General features: G+C 36.5%; 1 protein-coding gene across 1 annotated transcript in view; it reads left to right on the forward strand.

Moving 5' to 3' along the window:
• Window positions 1–18412, forward strand: part of CCDC18 (coiled-coil domain containing 18) — a 162639-nt gene that overhangs the window by 81776 nt on the left and 62451 nt on the right. The window contains exons 16-17 of the mRNA XM_007936123.1: window positions 4529–4645; window positions 14415–14582. Coding sequence (XP_007934314.1) covers window positions 4529–4645; window positions 14415–14582 — 285 coding nt within the window. The remainder of the gene's footprint in view (window positions 1–4528; window positions 4646–14414; window positions 14583–18412) is intronic.

The raw sequence follows: 18412 nt of genomic DNA on the forward strand, positions 1-18412 counted from the left end.
TTTGGTTTTATACATATATTTATATATATTTCCATATATGTATATTTGTACCTTTAATATATTTGTTATTATTGAGAAAAAAATCAAAATGAGAAATAAATGTAGAAGTGAAGTTTCTATGACTCAAGCTGTACTAAATGACTATAATATATAGGATGTGGCACAACACAATAGGAAACCTGAAGTACGGTTCTCTGTCCCTATGTTATTGCTACCCTTCTTACATGACTTGTTCTTCTTTTCAACTTTTTGTTGTGGTTTGGATGAGTGCTTACAGAGCAAATTGGTTTTCCATTCAACAGTTCATACATGTTTTGTGACATTGATTGCAATCCCCACAATGTGACAGCAATCTTCCCACTTCCTCCTTGTGGTTAGCATTTCCCTCCATCTTTCTTTCCTATCTATTCTCAGCTTCTGAGCTTTACCCTTGGAAAAATGCTGCCCTTTTGATCTCCTGTTGTTGATTGCTCTAAGGAGTGCATACTTCCTTGGTGTTTTCACCTTATAGTCTTGTCAGTCATTTGTGTGAAAGTTGAGCCATAATGGTGAGTTCTATTCCAGGCTTGAAAGGGGTTTAAAGGGCTCCATCAGTCTCTATTGGACCAGTAAGACTGGTCTCTTTTATGATTTTTATTATTATTTTTATTTTGTTCTACATTTTTCTCCTTGTGTGACTTTGACCGTGTCCCTCTGCATGCCTCATTTCTTTTCTGTAACAGAACTAAAAATTTTCTATCTGCAGGAGAATTATAAGGATCAGCTTAAAGTTGAATCATTTTTAAAAGTATGACTAATGAAAACTGGGAGCTCTGGTAGCATAGTGGCTAAGACACTTGCCTGCTAACCAGACGGCTGGCGGTTCAAACCCACCAGCCACTCCTCGGAAGGAAGGTTGGGCAATCCTACTTCCGTAGTGATACTGCCTCAGAAACCCAAGGAGGGGTCACTATGAGTTGGGTTTGACTCGACGGCACATAATAAATAAAATGAAAGCTAGGAGTTCCTGGGGGTGCAAATGGTTAAAATGTTCAGCTGGTAAAGGTTGGAGATTTGAGTCCACCCAGAGGCACCTTGAAAGGCCAAAAAAGGCTTATTGATCCCACTTCTGAAAACTCAGCATTGAAAAACCTATGAGGCACAGTTCTACTCTGACACCATGAGATGTACCATGAGTTGGAGTCAGCTAAAACCAGTTGGCAACTGGTTTTAAAGAGAACTAAAAGGTTAATGGGAAAATTCTGTACAGTTAACAAAAAAACAATAAATGAAACAAATATGTTACCTGTTGTTAAATAGAAAATTGAGAAGGTGCTTATCAGAGTTGGAGATTTCATTTATTTAATTTTGTTTTGCTTCCACTCTGCATTCCTTCTTTTTTCATCCCACAAAGAAAGTCTTAAGTAGAAAGTAAACAAAGGAAGGAGAATTTAGCTGTTCTTATTAAATATAGGTAACCTAGAGCCTTGGGCAATCCTACTTCCGTAGTGATACTGCCTCGGAAACCCAAGGAGGGGTTGCTATGAGTCGGGGCCGACTCGACGGCACATAACAACAACAACAACGACAGAGCCTTACTTGATTACCCCAGTCTTTGCCTGAAGAAGTCTTTAGTTCACAGAGTGATAGTGTTTTTTGTTTTGATTTTCTGCATTCATATGCATGTACATATACATATATACATATTTGTAAATGGCTTGTGTACAGTGAATGTGCTTATTTGTATGAGACTCAGACTCTCAAGTGCTTTGTTCAGATAAGAAATCCAACACAGTAGTGGGTATTTGAGAAATTATTTATTAATTTTAATTGATTAATCAATTTTAATTAATTTTTACTTTGAAAAATTCCAAATGCATGGAAGAATTGGAAGAATGGCAGCAGGAATGCCTGCGTACCCTTCACCTAGATTTACTGTTAACTTCTAGGTATGCTTACTTCATCTCTTTCTGCATGTGTGCATGCTTATGGGCGTGCATATGTGTGCATACACAAACACACTACACACATCCTTTCCTTTTGCCAGACCGCTTTAGGAAAGATTCCAGACGTCATAACACTTTACACCTTTAATATTTAAACGTACACCTTTAATATTTAAACATGGATCTCCTATGAACAGGACCACACCATCATTACCACAGTAGAGGAATTTTGTAACATCATTCAGTACAAAGTCTATAGTGAAATTTTCCCAATTATTTAAAAATACACTTCATAGCCTTGTTTACTCAGAGCATGGTCTGTGGACTAACAGCATCAGCAGTCACCTGGGAGCTTGTTAGAACTGCATAATATCAGGCCATCCCCCAGGCCTTCTGAATGGAGCTGGGACTAATGAGAGACAAGTGAGATACCTCTTATGCAAAATTTAAGGAAACATTCTCAGGGTCATAACAGGTGAAGGGCTGGTGCTTACATGATTCTTAAGATTAGGTACCTTCTTAAATTTTGAGCCCTGGGTGCTTCATTACCTCTCCCTAGCCCTACCTCTGCTGTTGAATCAAAATCTGTATTTCAGTGGGATGTCAAGGTGATTTGTATGTACACTAAAGCTTGAGAAATGCTATTTTAGTTTGAGGCTTGTTCTTTTTTTCTTTCCTCAGTCTAGGATTCAGTTATAATTCATACGTTGCATTTGACCCTTAGACTCCCCATCACTGCCGTCAAGTCGATTCGACTCATAGCGAGCCCTCCTTGGGTTTCTGAGGTGGTATCTCTATGGAAGTACCTTGCCCAATCTTCCTTCCAAGGTGTGACTAGTGGGTTTGAGCTGCCCGCCTTCTGGTTAGCAGTCAAATGCCTTAGGCCCTATGCTACCAGAGCTCCTTGTCTAGACCAAGCTCATTGACTTCTCATATTCTTAATGGCGTTGAATCTTTTGAAAAGTCCAGGTTAACAGTAACACTGAGAGGGTTATAATGTGTTTCTCCCACTCCTTCACATCAGGAGGTACATGTAGAACACCCCATTATTAGCAGTACCAATCTTGATACCTTATTTAAGGTGCTAATTGTCAGGTCACATCATTTTAAGGGTACATTTTTTTTTTCCTTTGTAATTAAATAAATTGCAGGGTGATTGAGGTTGTATGAATATCCTGTTCTCCAGCAACCATACAACCAATAGAATCTTGCCTGAATCAGTTATTACATTGGTAATTCTCAGGTAGTGATATTCTGACAGAGTCACAGGTTTTTTTTTTCACCCTCTGCATAGAAAATGTAACAAGTACCAATGCTCATTCTCTTGCTTAAGAAAGGAAACTTAAGAATTTACTCTGTAAATCTTCACCCAAATCAAAATAAAATTTAAAAAAAAAAAGAAAGGAAACTTAAACAAGTATTTATACTTTTCATAAAACAAGTGTTAAAAATTATTACCAAGTCGAACAAATTCTTAAGAAAGTCAGTCATTCAGAATCAGATTTTTTAGTGATTAATGATTATATTATAGGCTTTAGGGACAGTCTTCTAAATCTGTGTGTCTTACAAGGTTCCTTTTTTAGAAATAAGGATAATTTTATTATGCAGAATAGCATTTGCAAGAGGAAACACTTTTTTTATTTTGTTGACATTTCTTTCATAGTCTCAAAACTACTTACTGTAACGCAAAAGCATTAAGAGGAAAACAAAATCCACTTCTGAGAAGCTTAAAATTATAATAAGGGGAAAAAAAGGAGCAAGGCAAGAGTCTTATTCACAGTTGGGATATGGAGCATATATGCCAATTGTGGCCTTGGAACTAACTTTTTTGGGAAAAAAGTACTGAATTGGGGTTGCTTTTTGTTCATGTGCTTTAATAATAAGGTAGTAGAAAGCATTTGTAGCTTTCTACTATGGAAAACTTTAGTGTACATACTCAGTATGGAAAACTTGAGTCAAGTGCTACCTTTCGAAAAAGTGTATTCACTAATTCAAAGCAAAAGCAGCCTTTTTCTGGCTGACCAAAATATTTAAATTTTCTTGGTGATTTCAGCATATTCAGAATATTTATACCTTCGTATCATTAACACAGTATATCAGTTTGTACTTTACTATGTTTCTTGTTCAAGAGGGTGTAAGGAGTAGACTTAAATACTATATACTATTTTAAGAAAGTGTTTTAGGGTGTTTGGCCTATAGGTTTTCTTAACAACTGGTCCCAGTCTATCTTATCAGCTTTATTCCCCGATGCTCATCTCCAATGAATTCATACTCTTGATACCGTAAGCTACTGTCAGCTTCTCACCATTCCCTTTAATAGTGCCTTGCCTATGAACATTCTCTTTTTCCTGGAATGTCCTTCTTCACTTGCTCAACTCTGTTTATTCTTTAGGATTCTGCTCTCTGGTTTCCTAATTTGCAATGAAGAATTAGTTTTCTCAATAAATATCTTCTATAATAGCATTTTATATACTAAGTAGGACTGTGTTCTCACTGTTTGAAGCAGTGAGATAACAGTAAGAGAAATCTGTATAATATTAAGCACTTAATAATCAGGCATTAATATTAGTTGCTTTTCCTTTTTAAATGGTTTGCCTCCTTAGGTCAGACAACTTGATTCAGCATTGGAAATTTGTAAGGAAGAACTTGCCTTGCATTTGAATCAGTTGGAAGGAAATAAAGAAAAGTTTGAAAAACAGCTAAAGAAGAAATCAGAGGAGGTAAATGAACATTTCCTTTATAAATAGTTTATTTTCCAAGTGATTTCTTTTTTAGATATTATTTTCAGAATACTTAAAAAAGTATATCTTTATGTATCTGATATATAAAAATCTTTCCAGTAAAATGTGAATTCCAATTTTTAATTCTTTCTGAAACAAACATTGTTTCAATGCAACATAAAATATGACACTTTGAAATTATGATTCTTTATATTTAAGGAATTGGAAAAATAAATAGTATCACAGAATAATTCCAATATTAAATGAATAGCACTTAGAACTTTGTTTTAGATTTAGAGGTTTAAAATCCTTTTTTTAAGTTTCCATTTTGTATTTGTTTCTTCTAGTTGTCTGAAGGATTGAGAATTAGGTTTAAGGATTCAACTTTCTTTTCTGAGTTGAGTTTCTCAGTTCCTAGGTTGAAGATTTTTCTTAAGTTATTTTATTCATCTCTGTATCCTCAATTTCTAGTATTTTGCTTTCAGTATTATAGGCTCTCCCTAAATGTTTGTTTGAAGGAATAATCTTAAGAATTTCTTTTTTTTCTTTGTTAGAATTTATTATGTATGCATTTAAACCTTAAAGTCATTTTTAGAAATAATCCTCAGCAGTTCTTGATTTATGTTGACTTGAATGTATAGAATGATCCAGCCAGAAAAACAGAAGCCCTTCTATATCTTTCAAATGGAGGGGATTTTATACAGAGAATTAGATACACACATGATGGAACAATGAGAAAAAGCCAAACAGAGGATACTAAAGTGACTCAGACCCATTACCGTCTTTAGTGTTAGAGAAACATCAGGAAGGGGTGTTGTGACTAGTACAGAAGCAGAGCTGCCCAGCTGGAACCAGTGTTACAGTGAAAGAGTCTGAAGGAACCTGGGCTCTAGAGGAGAACTGCTGGTACTTGTCCTTCCATTGGCCAAACCTACCTGGAATCTAGAGGGCAAAGAAACCTAGGAAATGTAGTGTCCTGCAATAAACAGAGCAGAGCAGAGAAAGACAGGGATTAATCTGAGAGCTGTAATTTTTGACAACCCAAATCTAAGCATGTAGCTGACCAGCACTTTGTAGACTTAAGTACATCACGTAATTGCATCACCTTAGAGTTGGCAGAGATGGAATTTCGAGTCAGGCAGAGTTTATAATGGGAAAGTTTGTTGGGCTTTGGACTCTGAGTTCTTAGAAACAATGTCAGAGACTAAGTTGAATAATAAGCATTTACACACAAAACATAGAACTATTTCTAAGACAGCTATAAATATAAATCTAAACTCAACTTGAATTAAATTGCAAGTACTAGGTAGTCAAGGAACCCTGGTGGCATAATGGATAAGGCATTTGGCTGTGAACCAGAAGGTCAGCGGTTCAGAATCACCAGCTGTTCTGCAGAAGGAAGATGGGGCAGGCAGTCTGCTTCCGTAAAAATTTCCAGCCTAGGAACTCTGGTAGCATAGTGCTTAAGGCACTTGATTGCTAACCAGAAGGCTGGTGGTTCAAACCCACTAGCCACTCCTCGGAAGGAAGGTTGGACAATCTACTTCTGTAATGATATCACCTCGGAAACCCAGGGAGGGGTCACTATGAGTTGGGTCCAACTTGACGGAACATAAAAACAACAGCAATAACATTAGTTTAAATTGACTCGATGGCAGTGAGGGTTTTTTTTTTTTTAATGGTGATAAGTAGTCAGGTGTGGATGACCAGACTAGGGAATAAATTACCAAGTAAATCATAAATCTGCAAGCCTTTTATTGCTGCTGAATTGTCAGTTCAACTACACATTTATTGGCTTATTTAGCCTATAGAAGTCATCCCCCAAAAAACCCAAACTCACTGCCATTGAGTCGGATCCAACTCATAGCGACCCCTCCTTGGTTTCCAAGGCAGTATCACTACGGAAGTAGATTTCCCAACCTTCCTTCCAAGGAGTGGCTGGTGAGTTTGAACCGCGAGCCTTCTGGTTCGCAGTCAAATGCCTTAGGCACTATGCCACCAGAACGCCTTATAATAATAGAAGGCATCAGGGGTCATCTTTTACTTGTTCATGTGTATTGGTAGGAAACATGGTGAATAACCCAAGTATTATTATTTTTTTTACTTATTTTTCTTTAGAACAAATTGCAGTGCTTTACAGAGAAAACTCTTCCTAGTGTTAGCTAATATAATTAATACTTTATAATAGAGTTGTGTGATTTTCATAATATGTCTACCTATCTATCTCTCTAGTTAAGTTTTAGAAAAATTGATTTATTTCAAAGTCTATCCATTATGTAAATAATAAGGGATGATATAAAGATGTTCTAATCTTTAGATCGGTGGATATTCCTATATCACACACAAGCTGAATAATTTAGGTAAGTGATTCCAGAACTTATATTGGCAGAAAGTTAGCCAGTTGTAAAAACCCATGTTGGTTACCCACTGCAAAGAGCTTTTGCCTCAGCCAGGTGATTTATGTAGTCATTGGATCTCCTGTAATCTACCCTCTATCAAAAAAAAAAAAAAAAAAAAATCACTGCTGTTGAGTTGGGTCCGACTCATACCAACCCCTCCTTGGTTTCCGAGGTGCTATCTCTATGGAAGAGCATTGCCCAGTCTTCCTTCTGAGGAGTGGCTGGTAGGTTTGAACCTCCAGCCTTCTGGTTAGCAGTCAGATGCCTTAAGAACTACGCCATCAGAGCTCCCAATAGCTACCCTCTATAGACGAGTTAATGTAATTCTCTAAGGATAAATGCCATAATTCCTCTTTTTTATTATCAGTAATTTAATATTCTTTTGTGGTAATAGTATTACTACTACATATATTAATAGTAATACTACAATTAGGTCTTCCTCCCTCTTTTCCAGGTGGCAAAATATATTTAACGATTAATATAAGTCTGACTTTGGGATTCTAAATTTTTTAAAAATATTTTTATTCCATATTGAAATGCTTTGAAAAATGTTTTCAGAAGTAATAAAATTATATGTTCCTGCAAAATTACATTATCAACATAATAAACACAATGTGAAAAAGTATAAACATTTCTGTGTATGAATATATTCAGGAAAATCAGTCATTTTGTTGATAAATATCTTTATTCAAATTGATAGAATTGAATTTTGAGAAGTTGGCATCATAGCAATAATTTTTCTGTGGTACATTTTATTTATAAGGAACAGTTATGGGAGTGCTTTTGCTTTGGATACACATTGATACTTGTTGTTGTTGTTAGATGCCATTGAGTCAGCTCCCCACTTATAGCAACCCTGTGTACAACAGAATGAAATGTTGCCCAGTCATGCGCCATCTTCACAGTCCTTCCTGTACCTGAGCCCATTGTTGCAGCCACTGTGTCATTCCATCCTGTTTAGGGTCTTTCCCTTTTTCGCTGACCCTCTCCTTTACTAAGCATGACATTCTTCAGGGAGTAGTCCTTTCTGACAACATGACCAAAATAGGTGAGACTTTAGGTCTGGCCATTCTCACTTCCAGGGAACATATGGCTGCACTTCTTCCAGCACAGATTTGTTTGTTCTTCTGCAAGTCCATAGTATTTTCAGTATTCTTCACCAACATGATTATTCAAAGGCTTCAACTCTTCTTTGGTCTTTATTCACTGTCCAGCTTCAGATGCATATGAGGCAGTTGAAAATACCATGACTTGGGTTAGACACACCTTAGTCTTCACAGTGACATCTTTGCTTCTTAACACTTTAAAGAGGTCTTTTGCAGCACTTTTGCCCAGTGCAGTACCACTCTGATTTCTTGACTGCTGCTTCCATGGATGTTGACTGTGGGTCTCAATAAAATGAAATCCCTGACAACTTCAGTCTTTTCTCATGATGTTGCTTAGTGATCCATTTGTAAGGATTTTTGTTTTCTTTATGTTGAGGTGTAATCCATACTAAAGACTGTCGTCTTTGATATTCATCAGTAAGTGCTTCAGGTCATCTTCACTTTCAGTAAGCAAGATTGCGTCGTCTGTATATCACAGGTTGCTAGTGAATTTTTCTCCAATCCTGATGCCACATTCTTCATACAGTCCACCTTCTCAGATTATTTGCTCAGCATACAAATTGAATAAGTATGGTGAAAGGATACAACCCTGACCCACACCCTTCCTGATTTTAAACCATTCAGTATCCTCTTGTTCTATTCAAACAGCTAACTGCCCCTTTCTCTATGTACGGGTTCCTCATGAGCACAATTAAATGTTCTGGAACTCCATTCTTCACAATGTTACCCATAATTTGTTATGATTCACATAGTCAAATGCCTTTGCATAACATAGAGGTAAACATCTTTCTGTTATTCTTTGCTTTTATCAAGAGCCATCTGACATTAGCAATGATATCCCTCATTCCATGTCCTCTTCTGAATCCAGGTTGAATTTCTGGAAGTTCCCAGTCAATGTACTACTGCAACCATTTTGAATAATCTTCAGCAAAATTTTACTTGTGTGCAATATTAATGATACTGCTTAATAATTTCCATATTCTGTTGGATCACCTTTCTTTCAAATGGGCACAAATATTGATCTCTTCGAGTCACTTGGCCAGGTTGCAGTCTTCCATATTTCTTGGCATAGATGAGTAATTGCCTCCAGTGCTTCATCCGTTTGTTGAAACACCTCAGTGGGTATTCTTTAAATTCGTAGAGCCTTGTTTTTTGCCAATTCCTTCAATGCAGCTTGGACTTCTTCCTTCATTACCATTGGTTCTTGATCATATGCTACCATCTGATGGAGTTGAACATCAACCAATTGTCCATCTTCTTTTGATGCTTCCTGCATCATTCAATATTCAATATTTGGCCCATAGAATCCTTCAGTATTGTAACTCAAGGCTTGAATTTTTTCTTCAGTTCTTTTAGATTGAGAAATGCCAAGCATGTTCTTCCCTTTTGGTTTTGTAACTCCTGGTCTTTGCAAATTTCATTTTTATAATTTATTTAGTTTCCTTGAGCTGCCTGTTGAAATCTTCTGTTCAGCTCTTTTATTTTATCATTTCTTCCATTCACTTCAGCTACTATCCATTCAAAAACAAGTTCAGAGTCTGACATCCATTTTGGCCTTTTCTTCCTTTGCTGTCTGTGTAATAACTACTTTCTTCATGTATAATATTCTAGATGTCATCCCACATCTAGTCTGGTTTTTGGTTGTTGGTGTTCAATGTGTCAAATTTATTCTTCAGATGGTCTCTAAATTCAGGTGGGATGTGATCATGGTCATATTTTAGCTCTTGTGAACTTCTTTTAATTGTCTTGAGCTTCAGCTTGAACTTCCATATGAGCAGTTGATAGCTTATTCCACAGTCAGCTCCTGGCCTTCTTTTCACTGAAAATACTGAGCTACTCCACTGCCTCTTTCCACAGATATACTCAGTCTGATTCCTGTCTATTCCATCTGGTGAGGCCATGTGAATAGCCACTGTTTACATTGTTGAAAAAAGGTATTTGCAATGAAGTTGTTGATCTTGCAAAATTCTACCACATGATCTTTGGGGTCATTTCTATCACCAACGCCATATTTTCCAACTGTTGGTGATTCTTCTGTTTCCAATTTTCACATTCCAGTCACCAGTAATAATCATACATCTTGATTGCATGTTGGGTCAGTTTCAGACTACAGAAGTTGGTTAAAATCTTCAATTTCTTCATCTTTGGCTTTAGTGGTTAGTGTGTAAATTTGAATAATAGTAGTAGTAACTGGTATTCCTTGTAACTGGTATGGATAGTATCCTATCACTGACAGCATTGTACTTCAGGATAAATCTTGAAACATTCTTTGTGATGATGAATGCAACCACATTCTCTTCCATTTGTCATTCCCAGTGTAGTAGACTATATGATTATCTAATTCAAAATGGCCAGTACCAGTCCATTTCTGCTCATTGATGTCTAGTATACTGATCTTTATTCTTTCCATTTCATTGTTTAGTAAGCTTCCACTTTTCCTAGATTCATACATCATACATTCCACGTTCCAGTTATTAATGAATATTTGCAGCTGTTTTTTTTCCCATTTTGAGTCATGCCTCATCAGCAAATGGAGGTCATGAAAGCTTTGCTCTATCCATGTCATTAAGGTCGACTCTACTTTGAGGAGGCAGCTATTCCCCTGTCAGATTTTGAGTGCTTTCCAATATGAAGGGGTCATCTTTTGGTACTGTATCAGACAGTGTTTCAGGGCTATTCATAAAGTTTTCTAGTAGCATATCAGACAGTGTTGCACTGCTGTTCATAAAGTTTTCACTGTCCAATATTTTGAAAGTGGATGGCCTCGTTCTTCTTCTCATTACATTAATACTAGGTAAAGTAAACGGTAAACTAGATTTTTTTAAAAAATTATGATTTGAGTGAAAGGTTACAGAGCAAATTCACTTTCCACATAGCAGCTCCCATATACTTTGTCTCATGACATTGACTATAATTTACCACAATGCAATAGCTCTCCACCCACTTCCTCCTCATAGTTACCTCTTCCCTGTGTCCTTCCCTCTATATTCTCCTGCCCCCTGAGTTGTGTCCCTGTACATACACAGCCCTACTATTCTCCCATGATTGTTCTCTCGAAGGAGTGTATCTACCTAATGGCAAATGTTCAGCTCATATGCCTATCTTTTGTTTGGATGAAAGCTACAGGAGTGGGTTCAATTCCAGACCTGAAGGGCAGCTGGGTGCATAGTCTCAGTGGTTTCATCAGGCTTGAATAGGCCCACAAACTTGGTCCCTTTTTTTTTTAAATGATTGTGAGTTTTGTTCCACATTGTTCTCCCACTCTATCCAGGATCTCCTACATAGATCCCCCTCCAAGTGGTTGACAGTGATAGCTGGGCACCATCTAGTTCTGGTCTCATAGTCGTATAGGGTGAGGATCACATGGGGAACCTGTCACTTGGACTAATTGTTTCTGTGAGTTTTTGGTTTTCTTCAATCTTCTTTGTTCTGGACGAGGAGAGACCCATTGGTAAACTAGATTTTATAACATAAATTCTACTTTCATACTGACTTTAATTATAAAGTAATTATCTTAGAAAAATTTATTTCTGAAAACAATAATAAATTTAGTACATGGAGTAAATTATAAAAATGATTTATCCTGTGTTTACTTTGAAAGTGAAGTTAAAGGAGAGTGAAACAAACTGTCAGTATAAATTCGATAGATACAGATTAATTTTTTGAATTAATTTGTGATACAACTAACCTATTAAAGACTTGTTTATATGTAATTAAAATTATTTTTCCAACAGCTAGATTACTAATACAAGATTTCGTTATTATGTGGGACAACTTTCTTGGTGTTTTGTTGAAGTTCTATCTTTTTCTACTGTTTTGTCTTACTTTAATCCTCTGTCCATTTCTCCTCTGAATAGACTATTAAGTGTTAGAAAGAATGTTCCAGTAAAGAAGAAACAGTATTTAAGCCTATTTTCAGGCAAGTTAGTTCTATGTAAAATGAACTATTGAAGAAGTGTGATCTACAGTTTTCTCAGGAGCTAGCAGAGAAGAGCAAAGAAACAAGTGATACTATATGTATTTGTACTAAATAAATTATTTTCATGCAGACAGAATTAAATAATTCAGATTATCATAAAATGGGCATACAATAATAGGATTAGAAATTGGTTAGTTGCTTGGGATATCTAGCATTACTCCAAGTTTAAAATTTAACATAAAACCAAGAAGCTGGTAATCTGATAGCTTCTCATTATGCACAAAGACTTGACTGCTAACCAGAAGGCTGGCGGTTCAAACCCACCAGCCACTCCTTCGAAGGAAGATGGGGCAATCTACTTCCATAGTGATACTGCCTCAGAAACCCAAGGAGAGGGGTCGCTAGGAGTCGGGTCCGACTCAACGGCACATAACGACAACAACAATAAGCCCTTCATAATGTTGCTGAATATAGAACTGCTGGATAATTAGAAAGAAGAACCAGGTCAGGATTCCCTTCCACTATTTCTTTTAAGGAATTTAAAATTCCTTTCTTCTGGAATGGTATTTATTGGAAAGGTACTTTGCTTTAAAGAATAGCATTATTTTCCAGCATTCAAAAAATATTATTACTTAAGCTAACAATAAAAGAAAAAAATTAAAGAAGATTCACCTGCAGCCCACTTTCATTTTCCGTTTGCACACATTTTCATAATTTAATTAATAAAATATAAAATTATCTTTTACTCAGTATCATTTTATAAAATTATCTGTTTGCTGCTGTGTTTTTAATTATGACTTTAAATGATTGCATTATTATTTATTCAACCTTCCCCTTTCAGGAGGAGGTGAAGAATATTATAAAATACATATTAAATTATATGTATTGTTCATAATATTTTAAAGATAATTCCTATTGGCAGATTATCAGGATTCACATTAATAGGACAAAGAGCATGCTCGTTTTTCTTTTTTTTTTTTTCCTTCTCTTTTTTTACTGTGATTTGGATGAAAGCTTACAGAGGAAATTGGTTTTCCATTCCACAGTCCATACACATTCTGTTTTGTGACATTTACTGCAATCCCAATACTGTAACAGCATTCTTCCCACTTCCTCTGTATACCCACCCTTTCCCTTCCTTTCTTCTCTTCCTTCCTTCTTCCTTTCCATGCCCTCCCACCTTCCTAGCTCTATCCCTGGGCAGATGTTGTCCTCTTGATCTCATGTGCTTGATTGTTTCAATGAATGCATACCCTCTTGGTGTTATTGTTCGCCTTATAAGTCTATCTATTGTTTGGCTGCTGATTGAGTCACTGGGGTTCAGCTCAGTTCTTAGCTTGAAGGATGTTTAAGTGCTATAATCTCAGGTTCCACCAGTCCTCATCAGATCAGTAAGCCTGGTCTTTCTTATGATTTTCAGTTTTGTTCCATATCTGGGACCAGTTTATCTGGGACCTCTTATTGTGATCCCTTTCAGAGCAGTAAGCAGTGGTAACTGGTTACCATCTAGTTCTTCTGGTCTCAGGGTCATGAAGGCTGGGGTTCATATATAAAAAGCATACTTTTTCATCTTCCTAATAGATATTCCCAGATAACCTTAAAGGTATCTTTTAAAGCAATTTTAGGGACCATCATATTTAGTTCCTAAATATTTGAGGTGAACAAGTGAAATTGTTTAGTTATTACTATCATTGCTTTATCTGTATATTGGAGCATAAATATTCAGGAAAACTTGATGGGGTTATAAACAGAATGGCGACACTAACATTTATGTTGTACTTTCATGCTTTATTACAGCTATTCATAAGGGGAAAAGACACATCCAGAAGAGTCTGGAGGAATCCATGGCCTTCTGTGTTCTCTCCTTCCTGCTGAGAAGGGGTCACACAGAACATACTCATTTCTCTAACAGCAAAATGCAGCAACACATGTGGCATATTTCTTCCCATGCAACCTTGCTCATGACTCCAAGTTGAGGGTTTTTATTGGGGCTGGTCATATAGGCACAGTGATGAGTTACAGCTATTTAGATTCCAGACTCCCAAAGGGAAGCAGGCTTCAGTGCCTCAGCTGGGAAAAAATAGCCTTATTGTTTAAGAAACATTTCCAAACTCATTTCCAGAGCTCAGCCAGGAACCAGCCCTGCAAGCAGGACCACATTTCCCTGTCAGAAAAATGAACCCTGCCTTCCCACCTGACAAACTGCAGCCATGAATACAGTTGCTCAACATGGAAAATGGGATACCTAATAAGGAAGAATGTTTTGATAGTTTATTGCTTTTTATTTTAAACGTTTAATTATAATGAGAACATTTCATGTATTGAGAAAAATATGTATTTGTTAGGTATATTGTTTGCAGAAGGAGCTAAAGATTAAAAATCACAGTCTTCAAGAGACCACTGAGCAAAATGTTATTCTACAGCACACTCTTCAGCAGCAACAGCAGATGTTGCAACAAGAGACGATTAGGAATGGAGAGCTAGAAGACATTCAAACTAAACTTGAAAAACAGGTATATATCGGCTAAAATGATTTTATTTGTCTGAAATAGAAATTTTAAAAAATTGTTCATAGAACTTTTGGTTGGCTTTATAATTGCTGTTTAACATCAAAGAGTTCATGTTGTAGGTATGTTCTATATTTACATTGTAAAATAGATAAAATTCTGTTCCTGTGTAATCCATCTACATCTCTAGTAAGGGCCACATTTTCATCATTCCATATAACAGTCTACATGCAGCGGTCAAGATACCAGGCGACGTATTGCGTTGGGCAAATATGCTGTAAAGGACCTCTTTCAAGTGATGAAGAGCAAAGCTCTCTCCTTGAAGACTAAGGTGTGCCTAATCCAAGCCATGGTATTTTCAGTCGCCTCTTTCACATGTGAGAGCTGGACAATGAATAAGGAAGACTTAAAGAAGAGTTGAGGCTTCTGAGTTGTGTTGGAGAAGAATGCTAAGAGTACCATGGTGTGCTAAAAGGACTAACAGATCTGTCCTGGAGGAAGTACAGCCGGAATGCTCCTTGGAAGCAAGAATGGCCAGACTTTGTCTCACCTACTTTGGTCATGTTGTCAGAAGGAACCATTCCCTGGAGAAGGATATCATGCTTGGTAAAGTGGAGGGGCAGCAAAAAAGGGGAAGGCCCTCAACAAATTGGATAGATACAGTGGCTGCAGCGATGGGCTCAGGTATAGCAAGGATCATGAGGCTGGCATAGGACTGGGCAGTGTCTTGTTCTGCTGTGCATAGCGTCACTGTGAGTCGGAGATGACCTAATGGCACCTAACAACAACAACATATAACTTAGGTAAAATTTAGACTCCTTTATTCAAGCATTCTTTTTTATTTCTTGGATCTGAGTTCAATACCTACCTGAATCATATCTTCTGTCTCCTTTTTGAATCAGAATATGATGTGATTATGCCTAAAGAAGTACCAAAGCAGTGCATTAAAAGAAAAATGCCAAAAGAGAATGCTCCTGCTATTTATTTCTAAAACTAAATATTCTAGTGAGAATCACAGGGAATTTTATGCTCGAATCTAATATTTCCTCTTACATTCACCACCAGATTCCTCTGAATTCTTTAAATAAATATTTAACATTTCAAATTTGTTTTCCATAAGAAATCAAACTTTCTAGAAATGTAAAAATTGTACAGTGTTAGTTCCTTTTTTGTCATTTTTTATCTACTTATTCTTAATTCATCTTCAGCCTCTCTTTTTGATACATTGTTCAGACACATCAAGCAGGGATTCCCTTGTTTTTTGTTTTTGTCTTTTTAAGACACATCCCTTCCGTGGCTGTCCATCCCTTTTGTTAAAGTGCAGACCTTTTACATTCTATTCCTGCTTCATGGCTTCATTCTGAAACATTTCTTCATCTCATCTGTGTTTGATTCCCATTACCTGAATTCCTTTTCATTGGCCCTGATTTGTGCAACATATTGAGTTTCTTATTCCATCTAAAGTGGTTTTTATTTCTATAATGGTTTTATAATTTTTTTCAATTGTTTTTTTCCTTACCTCTACTAGCTCATTTGTATTTTCCATTTGGTGCTTTTGTATCTTCACAATCTTTGTTTTAAAAGACTTTGTGCTTTCTTTGACTTCTTTGAGAGTCCAAAGAAGTGCTCATCTAAAAATTTCTTCAGTATTTGATTATTCCAGTATGGGTTAGTTCCTGTTATACTGTTACTACTCATCTTTAGATTCTTTCTGCTTATGACTGTACTGTTTAATCAAGAATAGGAAGGATAGATTTTCTTTCATTCTCTTCCCTTTTTACTTGGGTACTGTTTTAATTTTATTCGTAATAGTTGAGTTGGAGGGGGTGAGTATTAATTGTTTATAATCTCTATTTAATTTTTCAGTGAGAAGTTTTAGGATAAGAGGAGAGAAGATATTTGAAGCCAAAGATAACCTTTGAGGTCACAGTTATGTAAATGTTCATTGAAAACATGGAGTGACTGAGATTGCTTAGGTAGGAGGACAGTATAGTATAAGCAGATCAAAGATGGGTTTGGACAAATCCCTGAAGGATATGGTTTATGAAAGCCAAAATAAGTAAGTCTTTGAAGATTGGTAGTTGGTGTCACAGGTTGCTGCAATCAATGTCAAGTAAAAAGAAGATTGAGAAATGTCCACTGGAGTTAGCAGCATACAGGTCATTGGTCTTTGATCTTCATCACTAAGTGCTTCAATTCCTCTTCACTATCAGCAAGCAAGGTTGTGTCATTTGCATTATCACAAGTTTTTAATTAGTCTTCCCCTACTCTTGGTGCTGCATTCTTCTTCATATAGTCCAGCTTTTCAGATTATTTGCTTAGGATACAGATTGAATAATACGGTGAAAGGATACAACCCTAACACTCATCTTTCCTGATTTTAAACCATGCAGTATCTGCTTATTGTGTTGTAATGACTTCCTCTTGGTCTGTGTACAGGTTCCTATGAGCACAAATGTGGATCTCTTCCAACTAGTTGGCCAGGTAGTTGTCTTTCAAATTTCTTGACATGAATGAGTGGGCACTTCCAGTGTTGCATCCATTTGTTGAAACATCTCAGTTAGTATTCTGTCAGTATGGAGCCTTCTTTTTCTCCAGTGTCTTCAGTGCAGCTTGGACTTCTTTTTTCCATTCCATTGGTTCTTGATCTGAATGTGGACCAGTTCTTTTTGGTACAGTGACACTGTGCATTCCTTCCATCTTCTTTTGATGCTTTCTGCATCATTCAATGTTTTGTCATGCACTATTGCAACTTGAGGCTTAATTTTTTTCTATAGTTCTTGTATCTTGAGAAATGTCAAGCATGTTCTTTCATTTTCCATTGTCAGGTCTTTGCACATTTCATTATAATACTCTATCCTCATGAGCTGCCCTTGGAAATCTTCTCTTCAGATCTTTTACTTTATCATTTCCATTTGCTTTAGCTTCTCTCCTTTCAAGAGCAAGTTTCAGAGTCTCTTCTGACACCCATTTTGCTCTTCTCTTCTTTTCCTGTATTTTTAGTAACCTTTTGCTTTCTTCATGTATAATATTCTTGATGTCATCCTATAACTTGCCTGGTCTTTGGTCACTGGTGTTCATGCATCGTATTTATTCAGATGTTCTCTAAATTCAAGTGGGATATACTCAAGGTCGTATTTTGGTTCTTGTGGATTTTTTTTTAATTTTCTTAAGCTTCAACTTGAATGTACATATGATCCACAGTTGGCTTTGTTCCAACTGATGATATTGAGCTGCCACATCATCTTTTTCCACAGATGTATTCTGTTTGATCCTTGTATATTCCATTTGGCAAGGTCCATATGTGTATTGCTGTTTATGTTATTGAAAAAGATATTTGTAATGAATAGGTTGGACTTGCAGAATTCTATCATGCAATCTCTGGTGTTTCCATCACCAAGGCCATATTTTCCAACACTGATCCTTCTTGTTTCCAGTTTTCGCATTCCAGTCACCAATACATCTTTATTGCCTGTTTGATCAATTTCAGACTGCAGAAATTGGTAAAATCTTCAATTTCTTCATCTTTGGTAGTAGTGGTTTTACTTAGATCCGCAGTCACTGCCCATGGAGACAGTATTAAGAAATCAAATGATACATTGCATCGGGCATATCAGCTGCAAAAGACCTCTTTAAAGTATTCAGAAGAAAATATGTCACTTGGAGGACCAAGGTCTGCCTGACCCAAGCTATGGTATTTTCAGTCACCTCCTGTACATGCAAAAACTGGACAATGAATAAGGAAGACAAAAGAAGAATTGATACATTTGAATAGGGTGCTGGCAAAGAATATTGAACATACCATAGATTGTCAGAACAAATAAATCTGTCTTGGA

Source organism: Orycteropus afer, unplaced genomic scaffold, assembly GCF_000298275.1.
Source record: "Orycteropus afer afer isolate SDZICR_OR568_19922 unplaced genomic scaffold, OryAfe1.0 scaffold00033, whole genome shotgun sequence".
In the NCBI taxonomy this organism is placed as follows: Eukaryota; Metazoa; Chordata; class Mammalia; order Tubulidentata; family Orycteropodidae; genus Orycteropus; species Orycteropus afer.